This window comes from Panicum virgatum, chromosome 4N, assembly GCF_016808335.1.
Source record: "Panicum virgatum strain AP13 chromosome 4N, P.virgatum_v5, whole genome shotgun sequence".
In the NCBI taxonomy this organism is placed as follows: Eukaryota; Viridiplantae; Streptophyta; class Magnoliopsida; order Poales; family Poaceae; genus Panicum; species Panicum virgatum.
In genome coordinates this window covers 17423727-17441494 of record NC_053148.1, presented here as the reverse complement: position 1 = coordinate 17441494, position 17768 = coordinate 17423727, and the positions used below count along the sequence as shown (strand labels likewise).

General features: G+C 45.1%; 1 protein-coding gene and 1 pseudogene across 1 annotated transcript; both read right to left on the bottom strand.

Moving 5' to 3' along the window:
• Positions 1–10991: 10991 nt before the first annotated feature.
• On the bottom strand, positions 10992–12035 carry LOC120669192 (probable LRR receptor-like serine/threonine-protein kinase At3g47570). Its single transcript, XM_039948983.1, has 3 exons — positions 11363–12035; positions 11158–11288; positions 10992–11006 (listed from the first exon to the last, which is right to left on the bottom strand). The coding sequence occupies exons 1-3, from the start codon at positions 12012–12014 to the stop codon at positions 10992–10994; spliced, it is 798 nt and encodes a 265-aa protein (XP_039804917.1). The 5' UTR covers positions 12015–12035.
• A 370-nt stretch (positions 12036–12405) lies between these two features.
• Positions 12406–14102, bottom strand: LOC120669034 (annotated as a pseudogene).
• Positions 14103–17768: the final 3666 nt, after the last annotated feature.

The window sequence follows — 17768 nt, the reverse complement described above, 5'->3', positions numbered from 1 at the left end:
CTGATCGCCCAGACCGGTCCAGAGACCGGTTTGACCGGTGAATATGCTAAGAACACATATTCGGCTACAGAAGATGATTCGATCATCAAGGCCGAAGATCTAGACTGGAAGGTTTCTATTATCTCCTATTTGAAATGTCCTGGTTGCGATGCAGACAGGAATATACGGCGTATGGCTTTCAAATATGTTTTGATTGATGATGTGCTCTATCGTCGAACCGCTAAAGATTTACTTCTCAAATATTTAGACTTGGATCAAACCAGAGTCGCAATGGGCAAGGTTCATGAAGGTGTATTTGTGGTAGTTATCAATCGGCTTCCAAGATGAAGTGGTTGCTTAGAAGAGCCGTGTTTTTATTAGCCTACCATGATGTCTGATTATTTCAAATATTATAAAGGGTGTGAAGAATGTCAGCGGTTTGGTAATTTACAGCTGGTGCCTGCTACGTTTATGCATCCTATTATTAAGTCATGGATGTTCCGAGGTTGGGGGTTGGATTTTATTGGACAAATTAATCATCAATCTTCAAAGGGGCATCGCTTCGTGATAGTTGCTATAGATTATTTCACTAAATAGACCAAAGCGATTCTTTGAAGAATATGACACATAGGGAGGTGATTAAGTTTATTACAAAGCATATTATTTATAGATTTGGCATTCCACAAACTTTGACGATGGATCAAGGTTCTTCATTCATATCAAAGGAGGTGTGTGCATTAGCCGAATCTTAGAACATTAAGTTCCCCAATTCATCTCCATACTATACTCAGGACAATGGTCAGGCCGAGTCAAGTAACATGATTTTGATCAAACTTATCAAGAAGAAGATAGAAGAAAATCCTAAGAGGTGGCATAAAGTGTAATCCGAAGCATTGTGGGCTCATTGCATATCTCGACATGGTGCTACTAAAGTCACTCCTTTTGAGCTTGTGTATGGCCAAGAGGTTGTTTTACCCGTTGAGGTAAATCTGGATGCTTATAAATTGGCTAACCAAAATGACATCTTCGCTATTGATTACCATGATTTGATGATGGACAATATTGATGAGGTGACCGACAAGCGTTTGAAGGCTTTAAAGAAGAATTAGAAAGACAAGCTTAGGGTTGCTAGGGCCTACAACAAAAAGTTAAAAAGTAAATCTTTTCAGGTTGGGGATCTAGTTTGGAAGACGATTTTGCCTCTTGGGATGAAAAGCAATAAGTTTTGGCAAATAGTCGTCAAGTTGGGAAGGTCCGTACAAGATTTTCAAGGTCATCTTTGGGAATTCATATATGGTGGAGGCACTTTCAGGAGAACGTCTATGCAGGGCTATCAATGGGAAATACTTGAAGAAATACTACACAGCGTGTGGCGAAGAGCATAAAGACGAAGATGGCCGATGTAATCAGTGTGACACATGTGTATCAAGCTAGGTTCTAGTACTTGCTTTTTGGTTTGCAAAGCTCACCAAAAAGCAGCAGGGCATATTTTGACAGCTAAAACTGGCAATGTTAGTGGCCGACCGGCCAGACCGACCGATCATATCGGTCTGCTTAGTTGTAGTGTGAGTAGGTTTAGATTTAATTTAAGAATCCTCATGTAAATTGACTTGGAAGGGGTACATCTTCCCCGGCCTAGCTAAGGCCGATTGTGGGTAATCTCAATCGATTCAATACAATTTACATCTACTTTTTGTCTCTCAAACCCTAGCCCTTTTTGAAACCCTAATTGCTATTCTTTCTGTATTCCGGCGGTGTTTGAAGGCATTCTAAGTGGCCTGACCGATCTCAGAGCAACACTAGATCCGCGAGCTCTGACGGGATCCCTCCCGAGCTCGTTGTTCTTGGTCTATGCGAAGCTCTGCTTGCACTGGTCAGGTTGGTTGGCACAACCAGTCAGACCGGTTCGGCCCAGAGCTTCATTGGTGTTGACTGTGCACACTCAGGTGTGTTGGCCAGATTCTGTGTCAACACCGGGATCCCGCAGTCCATCAAGCATCAGTCACCCACCACCACATCATTTGCAAACGAATAAACCACCTCAAGTTTAGCCATCATTCTTGTCAATCAAGCATGCACAGAAATGACAGAAATGTATTGTTAGTTTAGAGACGTCATTTGCAACGGGATAAACCACCTCTGAAAAGCACCACGACTTATCTATGGGTAGATGGAAACGCAAGCCGCCCCTTGAGGTGCCTAGAAATTTTGATGATTTTTTGAAATGGTTGATCGCTTAGTTCGTCCCTACAAATTTATCTCCAGTGATGGGTGTTGACGCCTTTCGGGATCAACAAACAAACGCACTCGAACGTGCGGCGCGAGGAGGAGCTCACTGCAGCACCTCCTGCGTAGACTGGTCAGACCGGTTATAGCGAGCAGTCAGACCGGTCACCGCCGCCGAGAACGACGAAGAACCTACAAGCGTTAGCCCGAGAAGACCCGTCGGGGTAGACGCACACAGGGTTGCTCTAGGGTCGGCAGGCCACCTAGAATGCCCTCAATCGACGTAGAGACAAAGGAGGAACAACAAGTAGTAGATTGGAAAATCTAGGGCAAGAGAAAATAAAAATATATAAGTTGTATTGATTGATCGATTGGATAACCTCAATCGGCCGTGACCCTTTATATTTATAGGGTGGGGTGGACTTATCCCACAAGGAATCCTTTTACAAATCTAAATCTACAAGAGTCCTAATTCTACCCGGATTCCAGGCAGATCGGTCTGACCGGTCGGGGTTGCCAGACCGACTGCATGGTCCAGACCGGTCAGACCGCTCGTAAGCACCGGTCAGACCAGTCTGTTCGACCTGTGCCAATTTTGGTCGGCAATAATAGGTCAGATGCCATAGTGCCCGTCGTCAATATTAGGTGCGAGTAAACTTCTCTACTGTTTATAGAAACTAGTGGATATGTACGTGCCACAGGCACATGTTTAAAGTCAAATGGTTTAAAAGTAATTGGATTGCATCGAACTACTACTAAAAAATATCATTTGTTGCATGATGGAATAACACAACAAAGAGAAACAGAGGAGTTTTATGACTTACAGCTTACCAAAGGCCCATCAACCTCCTCCATCTTCTCTTTGCCATATAGACGCTCCACCAAAGCGAGAGCAAACTCAATTGCTGTTTCTGGACCCCGGCTGGTCACGGCATTCCGATTCACCACCACCATTAAGTTCATAGGCATCACATCTGCAGTGAATTTCTCCATGAATGATACCCTAGGCACATATAATTACACATCTAATTTCACCAAAAAAATTATACCCTGGGGATTGGTGCTAAAAATCTTGCTGATATGTGCTTTAAGAATTCATCACCTGATGCATGCAAGCAAATTAAAAAACAAACATTGTTAAATAAAGTCCTTAGACGATCGATGTTGCTTGATGTCCTATGCCATGGAGAAAATAAATACCTTGATACAACATGCAACTTGGGGGTCAGGATATGATGGGAAACACAGGTGGATCCTGATAGTGCCCTGATTTTAATGAAAGTGTCCTGATTTAATGAAACAAAGAACAAAGATGGAGGTCATCGATCTCGACGGCAGTTAGCAAAACAAAAAACAAACATTGCTAGACAAATCTTTGAACGCCATGGAGAAAACATGCACCATGGCTAAGGTGCAACGGGGGGAGGGGGTGGCATCCTCACCGCTAATTTAATGAATCCAAGATCAAAGATGAAGGTCGGCACTTGCCTGGGGTAGTCGGCCATCGCGACGACAGCATGTTGCAGTGGGCGCTCGTGAAGGCGACCCGGTGATAGTGTGATGTCTGCCTGCAAGCTAATCTCGGTCGAGCGTAGGAGCGGCGCACCTGACGGAGCACAAAAGCCCTCTATCAACCAGCGCACAACACAAATGGAAGGTTTGTCACTCAATCAACTAGCGCACAACACAAAAGAAAGATAAACAAAAGAGGGTTAATCAGCTCACAACAATAATGAAATAAAAGGAGAGATTTTAGGATGTCTTACAAAAAATTATGGTTGCCTCATCTCTATACAATGGAAAGTAACAAGTGGGTACAAAGGTGGGTAGGTAAAAGTGTTCGGTGTAAAAAGTGTTAGGATTTTGATGGAAACATTTTCCTTCTATCAATTTCGTGGGTCTACACCCTCTTTCATTAAACCTTTGGGCTGACAAGTAAGACCTCCGTGAGGGGTACCGTGGGCCTAATTTTGGTGAGAAAGGGTTTCAATTGTTTCAACTTTTATAGTATAGAAAATAAGGTACTCTTACAAATCATTTTTATATAAAATATTGGATAAAAAAGATTGCACTTTTTGTGAGAGGGAGTGTATGGCAGTTTTAGAAGCGACAGTGAAGAAACGACAAAGAATAACGAAATCAAACACAAGAGACACGAGGATTTAACGTGGAAAACACCTCTAATGCAGAAAGGAAAAAACCACGAGCGCCAGCCAGCAAATCTTCACTATATCGGGGTGAGTGTTTTTACAATGCCAATGGCAGCTTACAAGAGGAATAATAAAGCAAGGAGCAAACCCTAAAGGGCTCCAGCCCAAGCCTCCCGGCGATGGACCTCCGCTTTACTCCATCGGAAATCGGTCTTTTCTTGTGCAATGAATTTGAATCACAATATAACAGGCAGAACTATGAGTGCTGTTTTAAACAACACCCCCCCCCCCCCCCCCCGACACACGCACACACAAAGTTGTCCTAGTTTTGCAACTAATAACAAGGTGGTCACATTGCCTAGTTTTGTTCGACAGAATACATGAAAATAACTATAGCTTGTGGAATGCCTCATTGATCGCAAATAGTTTGGCACAGACATCTTGTAAGGAAAATGGCCCCATTAGGCCATTGTTTTATGATTTTGGAGATTGAGTAACAACACAATCAATGGAACTAATGAGTTAGTCAAGTGAACAATTATAGATCCCAGGGATGAAGCAAAAAGACCAAGCAAAGCAAAACACGAAGAAAGAACTCAAAGAAAGAATAAAATGGACGAGTTCTGCATTTTCAGTAGGCACCGGATGATCCGACACCTTAGCACCGGAGTATCTGGTTGGCACAGGATAAACCGATGCAGTAGCATCGGTGCAATTTTGGTGCACTGAAGGAAGACCACGTGGAAGGCCCAGTTGCACCGGATGATCCGATGGTGTCAAAAAAGAGCGTCGGAGTAATCACCGGAGGATTACTCAGAGAGCATGTCAAGCGTGTTGAAGTGAAGCCTTCAGCACCGGATGATCCGAAGGAGCACCGGAGCAACCCGTTGGAGCAATGACGTCAGCATACTGCTGAAGATCCCTTCAGCACCGGATGATCCAACGCGCACCGGATGAACCGACACCAAGCCATCGGTTTATCCGGTGCCTCCTGCGTCACGTGTCAGAAGCCCCAACGGCTACCCCAGGGCTCTGTGTGACCGGATGAACCGGTGCCACCCCGTCGGTCTATCCGACGCTACACAAAAAAGTTGGGTAACGGCTCCCAACGGCCCTCTTCACTTGGTGGCCTATATGTATGCCATCCCCCGGCCATTTTGGAGTTGCTGGAGTTCAAGAACATCACACCCACACCCAAGAACATCTCCAAGCCATCCAAGAGCTTAGTGATCATATCTTTAGCCCTTAACACATTTTTTAGAGTATTAGTGCTAGGTTAGCTCTTAGTGAGTGAGAAAGCAAGGCCTTGAGCCTTTGTGTTGTGGTTCTTTGTTGAACCAAAAAGATATCTTGGTGTGCCGGCCCCTTGGAGCTTGGTGGCTCGCCGGCAATGTTATCGACCCTTCGACTTGGTGTGGAGCGGCGACAACAACCTTGTGCGGGGGACGTGGAGACCCCCATCCTTTGTGATTAAGCTCCTTTGTAGAATCCGGGATCAAGGTGACAGTGGTTGAGTCCACGGAAGAGACTTGATTTCCGAGAAGCGATACTCTTAGTGAGTGCTTCAACAATGTGGATGTAGGTGTGTCTTTGTGGCTAACCAAACCACGGGATAAACACCCGCGTCAAGAGTTTGCTTCCTCCTATCCTGCTCTTTAGCTTCCGCATTTCATACTAGTAATCTTTGTGTGCCTTTACTTTCATAGAGTTGTTTTTTGATAGAAAAGGCTATAGGCTGCTAAACTCTTTTGGGAAAGGGGTTTCACACTAGAACAACCATAGTTGTACATATAGATAGCATATTTTAGTTTAATATTGTGCAATTTAGTTAGAGCCATAGGTATAAGTTTTTAGTTGCCTAATTCACCCCCTCCCCCTCTTAGGCTAGAACACCCGATCCATCCTTTCAATTGGTTTTAGAGCCGGGACTCATACCTCTCACAAAGAAAGCCAATTCCGTTGGCAATTTGTGTTTACCGGCTCACTTGATCGGTTAGGCTTCACCGCCTAGTGAGTTAGTTCTTTGGGGAAGGGATGGATTCATTAGGACCTCCTCCACGGTTTGACGGCACGGGCTTCCAATGTTGGAAGGTTTTAATGGAAGCTCACCTCCAAGCAAAGGGCCTAAATGTTTGGAGGGTAACTAGTGAGGGAATGAAGGGCAATAGTCAACAAGAGAAGCAACATGATGCTATAGCCAAATGTGCTATTTCAAGCTCTCTTGGTGACAATGTATTCAACTATGTGTTTGCTTATAAAAATGCTAAGGATCTTTGGAAAACTATTAGTGAGAACCATGAAGGCACAAAAGATGTAGCAAATGAAAAATATCTTGTTCTCATTGATAAACTTAATAGCTTCAAGCAACGTGATGACGAAAATATCGAAACTATGTACTCACGGTTGAATATTCTTGTGAATGAGATTAACTCTTTAGATGTGAAGAAAATTGATGATTTAAAGCCGGAATATGATTCATTCGCAAGTTCCTTCACTCTCTCCGAAGGCCGGAATATGATTTGGTGATCACAATTCTTTATGAGAAAGAAATCAACACATTGACACCAAATCAAGTCCTCAACAAGGTGATTGCCCACGAGCTACGCCATGACATCAAGCCAAGAGCGCCACATTTTTCACCAACACATAGCGCACTTGCATGCAAGCAAGTCAAGAAGTTGAAGAAGATGGCCATCAAAGGTAGCTCAAGTGAAGAGAAAGAAGAGGAGGAATGCCAAAGCTCGTCAAATGATGAAAAAGAGCCAATGGACTGCAACCTCTACATGCAAGTCAAAAAGATGAACAAATACTTATAACAAATCAACTCAAAGGGGTATATGGTCTTTCTCAAAGATGGGCCTCATCACCAACTTATGAAGATTGAGAAGAGGTTAAAGAAGAAGAAAGAAAAGAAGGAGAAGAAGTCCAAACATGAATCATTTGTCATATTTGGTGAATGGGTAAGCGGTGGTGAAGAATCAAGTACTAGCTCAAGCGATGAATCAAGCAAGAAATTCACCACCCGCACCAACATGGAATCATCATCAAACACTTGCCTTATGGCCCAAGGTATAGAAAGCGATGTAAGTGATGATGACTCCGATTCTCCTTCATATGAAGAACTTCTTGAACTAGTTCATGAGCACCAAAAAGTAATTAAGAAGCAATTAAATGAAATTGAAAACCTTAATGCTCTTAATGATCTTAATGCTATCTTCGCTATAAATAACGAAAATTTGTTATGTATATTCAAATTGCTTAGCGAAGAGCATGAAGAGCTCAAGTTGAAAATTGAGAGCATTAATGATACTAATAATGCCTCAACTTCTTGCTTTGATTCAGTTGATAAGTCTAATCCTTGCAATGAGAAATACTATGAGAATGTTGTTGTAGAATTATGTGATGATCTCATTGCCAAGGAGAATGATGAACTCAAGAAAGAAGTACAAAAGCTCATGCATGACTTGGCTAGATTAAAGGGTAAAAGCATAGAGAGCAATGTCCAACCTTCTCAAGATAACCGCGAAGATATGGTGAAGAAGTTTGAAAAGGGGTCCACCATGACTTGCTCAAAGTGCCATCCTAAAAGCCACAAATCCAACAAGTGTTCTCAACAAAAGAAGAAGCTTTCGGATGAGAAAAACAAGAAGAAACTCACAATCAAGAGTTCTCTCATCTACACCAAGCCCAACCGGAGGAACAAATACAATAGCACCACCTATATGATCAAGAAGACCAATGGCAAGGTGGTTGCTCACAAGGTTGAAAAGCAAGAAAGGAGTTGGAATCACTCTATTTGGATGCCCAAGGATGTCATCACCAATATGAAGGGGCCTCAAATGGTGTGGGTTCCAAAGGAGACTTGAAGCCCAAGAACGGCTACGGGGGATTTGGAGGCTCGGCTAACTAGAAGATGAAGCATTCAAGCCAAAGAAGCCAAGTTCACAACTTGGACATTTGTTGCCCAAGTCCCCCATAAGGTAATGATATCTAGATTTCAATTCAAGCATCATGTAGCTCTATTACTCTTACTAGGTTGTTTGCATTGCATCACCTAGTGCTATATATGGTGGGTTGCTTGTGTCATGACTCTAACCCATGAGCAACATACATGGTTTGATAAATGTGTAGAAAGCTACACAAAGTTACCCTTCATGATACATGGACCTCATGAGGTATGTATTTCATTTGTACCATGAACACAAGCTATAGGGTAAACTTACCATTATTGTCATAAACAATGTGCATACATTTAATTGGTAATTCAAACGGTAAATGCACACATTTAGGGAGAGTTCATCCTATGGTTTGTGATTTTGGAGACTAATATGGTTTCAAGCTTATCTTTTGTAGTCTCATATTGAACCATGATCTATTGAACAAAATGTCTATATCCAAGTTCATAGACTATGTGCTCATGCATGTGCTCACCTTGGTGTACCAAGTGTTCTTGACCTCAAAGACTTTCAATTGATATTCAACTTTAATTGGTATCATTTGAAATAAGTCACTTTTAAATTAGTACATGCAAGGTAACTACATTACCCCGGAGGTATGCATGGTCTATAACCCCTTTCAATTGGTATTCTTGTCAATTCTTTGTTATTTTAGGGCTACCTCCGAGCATGATATGATCTAAGCTTTCTCTTTCAAAAAATTCTAGTTGTGCACTTGATTTTCACTTCATCAATTCATGCACACACTTGTATAAAGCTTAGCTCATATCATGCAAGTCTCATGTTTTGTGATGCACTTTAGTAATCATTCAATTTGTATCTTCATTGATATCATATAATTGGATCATGATTCATGAAACTAACTCTCTAGGCTACTAACTTTTCCCTTTGAGCTATTTTGGTTTGCCAAGCCTTTTTAGGTGATTTGATTCCAAAGGGAGAGAAATTTGGATCAAAGAAAGGTGACAATGAGCATCTTCCCAAGGGGGAGCAACTTTGATTCCAAAGGGGAAGAAAAAGAAGAAGAAGTAGCAAACATGGGGAGAAACAAAGGGGGATGAAGGATTTAGTGGGAGGCCAAGTCAACATTGGATGATGGTAAGCATCCAAGCAGGTGTAAGTGGTTTCAATTGGTTTCAATTTTCAATTCTTGCAAAATTTATGTTTGCTTTGATTGTGTTGTCATCAATCACCAAAAAGGGGGAGATTGTAAGGAAAATAGCCCCATTATGCCATTATTTTGTGATTTTGGTGATTGAGTAACAACACAATCAATGGGACTAATGAGTTTGTCAAGTGAACAATTATAGATCCCAGGGATGAAGCAAAAAGGCCAAGCAAAGCAAAACACGAAGAAAGAACTCAAAGAAAGAATGAAATGACGAGTTCTGCATTTTCAGTAGGCACCGGATGATCCGACGCCTTAGCACCGGAGTATCCGGTTGGCACTGGATAAACCGAGGCAGTAGCATCGGTGCAATTTTGGTGCACTGAAGGAAGACCACGTGGAAGGCCCAGTTGCACCGGATGATTCGACGGTGTCAAAAAGGAGCGTCAGAGTAATCACAAGAGGATTACTGAGAGAGCATGTCAAGCGTGTTGAAGTGAAGCCTTCAGCATCGGATGATCCGAAGGAGCACCGGAGCAACCCGTCGGAGCAATGACGTTAGCAGACTGCTAAAGATCCCTTCAGCACCGGTTGATCCGACGCGCACCGGATGAACCGACGCCAAGCCATTGGTTTATCTGGTGCCTCCTGCATCACGTGTCAGAAGCCCCAACGGCTACCCCAGGGCTCAGTGTGATCGGATGAACCGGTGCCACCCTGTCGGTCTATTCGACGCTATGCAGAAAAGTTGGGTAACGGCTCCCAATGGCTCTCTTCACTTGGTGGCCTATATATATGCCATCCCCTGGCCATTTTGGAGTTGCTGGAGTTCAAGAACATCACACCCACACCCAAGAACATCTCCAAGCCATCCAAGAGCTTAGTGATCATATCTTTAGCCCTTAGCATATTTTTGAGAGTATTAGTGCTAGGTTAGGTCTTAGTGAGTGAGAAAGCAAGGCCTTGAGCTTTTGTGCTATGGTTCTTTGTTGAACCAAGAAGATATCTTGGTGGGCCGGCCCCTTGGAGCTTGGTGGCTCGCCGGCAACGTCATCGACCCTCCAACTTGGTGTGAAGCGACGACAACAACCTTGTGCGGGGGATGTGGAGACCCCCATCCTTTGTGGAGAAGCTCCTTAGTGGAACCCGGAATCAAGGTGACCGTGGTTGAGTCCGCGGAAGAGACTTGATTTCCGAGAAGTGATACTCTTAGTTAGTGCTTCAACAACGTGGATGTAGGTGTGCCTTTGTGGCTAACCGAACCATGGGATAAATACCCGCGTCAAGAGTTTGCTTCCTCCTATCCCACTCTTTAGCTTCCGCATTTCATACTAGCAATCTTTGTGTGCCTTTACTTTCATAGAGTAGTTTCTTGATAGGAAAGGCTATAGGTTGCTAAACTCTTTTGGGATAAGGGTTTCACACTAGAACAACCATAGTTGCACATATAGATAGCATGTTTTAGTTTAATATTGTGCAATTTAGTTGGAGCCATAGGTCTAAGTTTTTAGTTGCATAATTCATCCCCTCCCCCTCTTAGGCTAGAGCACCCGATCCGTCCTTTCCCATCTCTCATTCCTTGTCGACCTTTAGGTAATTCCAAGGAACATAAGAGAGCAACTTCAACCAATGGCATCACATATTTTTGTATTGCTATTGTTGATCCTTCGTGGTGTCCATCCAGGGACATATACGGGTCTAAGACCTCACCAAGTCCATTTGGATATGCTGAGCTTACCAACCGCTGAAGGCTCATGCCATCGGTGAACATTGCATCAGTTGGTCCAATTCCTGTGAGCATTTCTAGTAGCAACACACCGAAACTGTACACGTCACACCTAGTTGAGATTTTGTACCCCATTCCATACTCTGCAAAAGCAACTATTCCATGTTAGCATATATATCAGAAGTTATTATGACACATATAGAAAAAATGAACTCACCAGGTGCGATATATCCAATAGTTCCTCCCACGCTAATAAAACCTTCTGAATTAGCAATTCTCGAAGAGAGAAATTTTGCAGATCCAAAATCACCAAGTCTGGCCGTCATATCGTAATCCAAAAGAACATTAGCTGGTTTCAAATCGCAGTGAATTAAAGGTGGCGTCAGTTGGTTGTGCATGTAGTCCAAAGCAGAAGCCACATCCACAGCTATTCCTATCCTCTGATCCAAGCTCAGACGTCTCTTGGGGGAATTTTTGTGCAACTTTGGGTGCACCCACATGTCCAAGCTTCCATTGGCCATGAAATAAAAAATTATAGCTTTGAACTCATCGTTCCCCAAGCTCACTGTGGGGCATAAGGTCACTTCTTTCATAAGATTACGATGACGGGTGTTTCTGAGCACCTCACATTCCATAAGAAAGTTGTTTAGTGAACCAAGCTCATCGAGATGGAATACTTTGATGGCCATGAGATCCGTGTCAAACTCAAACCGGCCAATGTAGATGGAGCTGGTGTGGCTTGTGCTGATCTTATTGACGGGAGAGAGCCAGTTGGTAGCTTTAAGGATGTCACCATAGGATACCTTCTTCATCATCGTCTCCTTGTAGCATGGAGTTGTGGGTGCTCTTTTCTTCAGATGTGTGACCATAACGATTAAGATTGAGAAAAGGGCAATAGTAATTGGTGCAATTACTATTAACCATAAGTGAGAATTCTTCCTTTTCACAGTTGATGTTGTGGGGCAAATTGGCAATGCAAAGATGGAGACACTTGCACATAGTTTACTGTTGCCATACAGAGTAACTACACTGCCATTGAGAAAGTAGCCATTGGTCGGAACAGGCCCCTCAAAGTTGTTGTTAGATAGATCAAGTTGTTCCAGTGTACTGAAGTTGTTGAAGAAATCTGGAATTGGTCCAGTTAAGTTCTTCTGAGAAAGATCAATCTCGTGGATGGCCTTCAGGTTACTGAAAGATTGAGGATAGAATGGGACATTGGCCAAGTGAAGCTGGAATGTTACCGGACAACAAATTGTGGGAAATATTTAGAGTGACAAGATTGATAAAACGCATGTTTGGTATTGATCTGGTAATATTGTTATTCGACAAGTCCAAACTAAAAAGGATTGTAATATTTAGCAGTTCAGAAGGTATATATCCATCGAGGTTGTTAGAAGCCAATTTTAGCAATGTCAATCGCTGGCACTGTCCTAAACTTGCTGGTATTTTTCTGCTTAAATTGTTGCTATCAAGAGAAAGCTCGGTTAACTGCTGAAGATAACCTACTAATGGTGTGATCCTGACATGAAAATATGTTGTGGGATAATCTTAGAACAACCAGGTTACTAAGATTACTAATGCTTGAAGGAATTTCTCCAACTATCGAGTTTTGGTCCATGGCAAGCAATTGGAGATGTGGAAGATTGCCTATCTCTTCTGGTAGTGTGCCACTGATTCGGTTATTTCCAAGGTCTAATCTCTGCATACTTGATGAAAGATTGCCAACACATATTGGCAGACTTCCGTTAAGCCTATTCTTATGCATTAATAGCATTTTTAGATTAGGACAACTTGCAAGAGAGGCAATGAATTGCCAGTTATCAGATTGTAGGATGTTACTACTTTGTAGATCTAGTAGAAGCAAGCCATGTAAGGATCCTAGAAGTGGCACTGGGCCAGCTAGGGAGTTATAGGAAAGATCGATCACTTGGAGCTTTGATGCATTCGTTAATGATGCCAGAATGGATCCGTTAATTCAATTACCCGAGGCGATCAATTTTTCAAGGATTGGTAACATGTTGCCAATTCTTGATGGTATCGCTCCAGTAATATTATTGTTGCTTAAGTCAAGGGTTCTGAGTGATGAAATGTTATAAAGTTCGGCTGGGACATACCCAAATAGGTTGTTACCTAAATTTAGCACCCTAAGGTTCCAAATTGTACTTAGAGTTTCTGAAATTGATCCATCTAAGATATTTGCGTGAAGATCTATTTCTCTGAGGGACGAAACATTTCCTAGTGATGGAGGTATGCTTCTTGAAAGATTGTTCTCTGCAAGGCTAAGAATTTGCAGAGTTGCCATCTTATAAAAATCTAGAATAGATCCAGAGAGTAAATTCCTTCGAAGATCAATAACAACAAGTTGAGATGAGCCATTGAACAGACTAGTAGGGATAATTCCAGAGAGGCTATTACTTGTCAGGTTTAGCACACTGAGCGACGAGATAGTTGCCAAGGAGTGGGGGATTACACCAGTAAGATTGTTGTATGCAAGTATCAGATCCTGGAGCTGAGGAAGTGTCAAGTGTGCCCAACTCCTCAGGGATGTCTTGAGTAAACAAATTATTTCCGAGATCTAACCATGTTATTGATGTAAGGTTAGCAAGAGATGATGGTAATGCCCCACCCTGCTGTAAAGAGTTCAACTGCAGTGAAACAACGCGGAACGGATGAGACTCACCACAAATGACCCCTTTCCAGCTACAGTAGAGTGAGTCCTGGGTCCATGAGCTCAGGACTTCAAGGGGATCGCTGAGATGCCTTGCTTGAAGTGGAGGAGGGCTTCGACCTCGGATTTGTTGGTCGATTCTGCAGCTAAGATTGCAACTGGATTGGACAGGAAGATGAGTTGATGAACCACGAGAAGGAAGATGAGTACACGAGCCATCTCTCCACGCTTGAGTAATGCTTTTTTCCCCTTTTCTTTTCTGGGATTTCTTGGTGTGAAGATTTTGCTATAAATCATGCGTCCCCTGCTGTCGTACACAAAATTAACTAGTGTACTGCAAGCTTGACTTGTTTTTGTAGACTATGGGATGACTAATATGTGGATGAGAAATTCCACAAGAAAGCAACAAAGACTTGTAAAAGAAACGTGGTCAATGTTTATCATTTATGCTAGCCAGTGCTCTATTTGAGGGATGCTGAGTACTCTATCCTGCCTGTGATGAGTGAATTATTAACCGTGCGGTGTGATCGTGCGCTTGATCTTTGGTTGCAGGTACACGGGTGTCAAGTGTCAACGGAGAGCTGCCGTGGAGGAGCTCAGGCCGGGCGGCAGCTGTGGCATCCACTCCTGGATCAAGGGCGCAAGCGGCGATGGAAGGCGGGTTTCTTGGTTTGCGCCACAAAACCAAGCAGGAGGACGGCGGTTGAAGATGCCAAGTCGTGGAGGCACGGGCGTCGGTCTCAGGACTGGCGGAGGCGACGGGCGTCGACGACGTCTAGGGCCTCGCTGCGGGCGAGGAGGTGACGGGCGGCGGGCGGCATCTAGGGCCGTCAGAAGGCCGAGGCGGGAACGGCATCTAGGGCCATGGCGTGGAGGCGGGAATCTTCCCGCGCGAGGAGTTTTGGCGGTTTTCTCGAAACCGGCCATCTACCCGGGTTTCACGGACCTTCCAAAACCATGGACCAGATCTTCATCAAGATGGTGGCATCGTGGAGAAGACTTCGTTCCGAAGAAAGAACCTCAGCCGTCAGATGAGATCGTGTATAGGGGGATTCTGCAGACCAACCGGTCTGACCGGTCCCTGGCACCGGTCTGACCGGTCTAACCAACCGGTCTGACCGGTCCATGGAACCGGTCTGACCGGTCTTCGCGGGTATAAATACCCCTTCACTTGTATTAGGTTAGTGCGGCTTTTGTATCTCGTCCGTGGATTGCTTGTTCCTCCATGCCGCCGCCCCTGTGTCTCTCTCCCCCCGTTCTTCTCTTTAGAATAGGATTTGCTTATGGATTCGTGAGACTTTGATTTGGATTTGGTTGGGAAAGGGGGCCCTATCCTCCTTGTGCCCTCTGGGCTTTTGAATCAATCCAATCCCGTCCCTCTTGTGCTCTTTTGTGATGGATTTTTATTTCGTTTTTTGATGCACATGATCGCGACGGTTCGTAGAGCTCTTTGTAGTGATTCCTGTGCCCCTAGCTTCGTGCCAAACCTTCTGGAATCACGAGTTCCCACGAATTGAAGTTTTTTGAGTTCTTGAGAAAACCCCAATCCTTCTTGATCTTCCCTCAAATTCTCAAGTTTCATTGATCTTTTGGGAAAGATCTCTTGGGGATATGTTCGCAGGTTAGTTGTGGAGGTATCCTCCAAATTTCACTGGATTTGGACTTCGTTTGGTCGAGATTCCTCTTTTGAAGTCTTGTTCACGGGGTTTTCTGGGTGGCACCGGTCAGACCGGACGACACGACCGGTCAAGACCTGTTCATGCCACGACCGGTCAGACCGGTCCGTTGCACCGGTCAGACCGGTCCAGGCAGTCGAGTTCTGCGATTTGCATCGTATTGACTCTTTTACTTCCGCGCAGCTTCCTAGGGCTTTTCGCTGGAGATAGGTTATCTATAGCTACTCTCTCATATTCTAGATTCGAGGGTTTGTGGTGATTTTTGGGATATAGGCCGATGGATTGATTTCGAAAGAAATTTTGATCGGCTCTCATTCAGCCTCCTCTGGTCGCCGATTTCGGTCCCTCACTATTTTTTTTGAAAGACCAGCCAGTGCTCTATTATTTAACTAGGCCTACAACTTGCATAGGACTTTGAGGTTTCATAAATAATATAACATTAAAATAATGAATCTTTGATATTTTACCAGTTGTGTTTAGCACCATGCGCTGCCACGTACACGGAACGACCCGTACATACTCTGCATATGAGGCATCAGAAATCAAGTTAGGCAAAATGTTATTAGTCGTCTATGGCAGGGATCAAGGGGATGGAGTGAGGAGATGGTTTGCAGCGACGAGCTTGCCTTTTCGGCATCGCCGCGGGCCTTCTCGTCATAAGGCTTCGGCCCGGGATGTTGATCAGTTGATGCATGCGGTGGGCCAGCGAGGGCGGCTGTCGATCAGACTCAGCGGCTACGTCTAGGTTAAAAACGGACGGGAATATGTGAGAAAATTCCTCTCTCATTTCCGTTGCCATATTTTTCATTGGAAACTGGAACAGGAATTGGAGCGGAATCGGGATATATGGAATCATGAAAACGGACAAATATGAGTGGGTATACTACGGAAACGGGATGGAAATCAGGATTTAAACCAGGGCATACACATGAATACGTAACCACGGCACAACGGCAGCAACAATCTACCACGATCGATCAGTAGGATGGAGTTCACAAATAAATAGTCTGCACAGTCACACATTTCCACAAGTCGAGCACGCGAGGGTGACATCCTTGCCTCCTTGCCTCTTTGCACGGCAGCACGGCGTGCAGCTGGCCGGCCGCGCGCACGCAGGTGCGCAGCACTCAGATGCGCGGCCGCGCACATGCAGGCGCACGGAGGCGACACCGACAACGCAGCGCAGGCAGGGGCAGGTCGGTGGGCTGCTGCTGCCAGGGGCAGGTCGGGTGGGCTGCTGCTGCCAGGGGCTGGCGGCGCTGGAGGGGCAGGTCGGCGGGCGACGGCGCAGGCAGGGGTTGGGAGCATAGTTATTAGGACTGGATCGGCAATCGAACCGGTAGTGTGCTCGGTTGGCTTGTGGTTCAAATGGTTCAAATAGATTAAGTTTTAGCAAATAACACAAGTCACAAAGTGGTGTGGTGGTAAGAGCATCTCCAAGAGTTTGCTAAATGAGGTTGGCATCCTAGAAAATTTGGCAAAACAAGAAAATTTTGTCTCCAACAGTTTGGGAAATAAGGTTGGCATTTTTAGCAAGTTGGCATTTTTCCGGTCCGCACGCGCATCTTTCCGCGCGCGTATTCGGCTGCGCATCGCCGGCGCTGGACTTCCCGCGCGGTCGAGGAAACTTCGTCGCCTCTTTCCCGCGCCAAGCCTGCGTCCCGCCGCCTCCTTGGTCGTGTTTTTTTTCCGTGGCCGCGACCGTCCAGTTCCATCGCCAAGGCCGCCGCCTCCCCAGCAGATCGATCCCGTCGCTCTCCTCGCCAAGGCCACCAGGTCAGGTTCGTTCTTCCTCCTCGATTTTGTTTTTTCCTTGGCCGTTGTTTCTCCGATGGGCTCGAAGCCGATGGAGTCCAAGATGCCGTCGCCTCCTCCCGCGCCGCAGTCTCTCCCGCGCCCGGCGCACCGCCGGCGGATGGCCGAGCTCTCGCCGTTCCCCGTTGCTCCGCCCTCGCCGCCTTGCCCTCCAGCCAAGCGCTTCACCTCCACACTGCCCATCTCGATTCGAATCCGCGTGACGCGCCCCTGCTGAGCCGGTGAGAAGATGCCGCGGCTGACGCCGGCGGACGCGACGCTGATCTTGGACTACGCCCTGGGCGACCCCGGCGTCCATGCGCTGCTTGCCGCGCTGCCCTTCCCCTCCGACCCGGCCCATTGCCACATACAGACCCTGTTCGATATGCATCACCAAGACCCATGGCCATCAGTACACCGAGTTCAGTAAGTTGTTGGCAAGAATTTTTTGAATTATGGTTTGTCGGTGTCGGTGCAGCCGTTGG

Bases quoted from the DNA above. Each gene is read 5' to 3' on its own strand.
- LOC120669192 (XM_039948983.1), bottom strand. From the start codon at position 12,014: ATGGTCACACATCTGAAGAAAAGAGCACCCACAACTCCATGCTACAAG. The intron at 11,289-11,362 runs GTGAGTTCATTT...TTGCTTTTGCAG, and splicing joins TATTGGATATATCGCACCTG to AGTATGGAATGGGGTACAAA.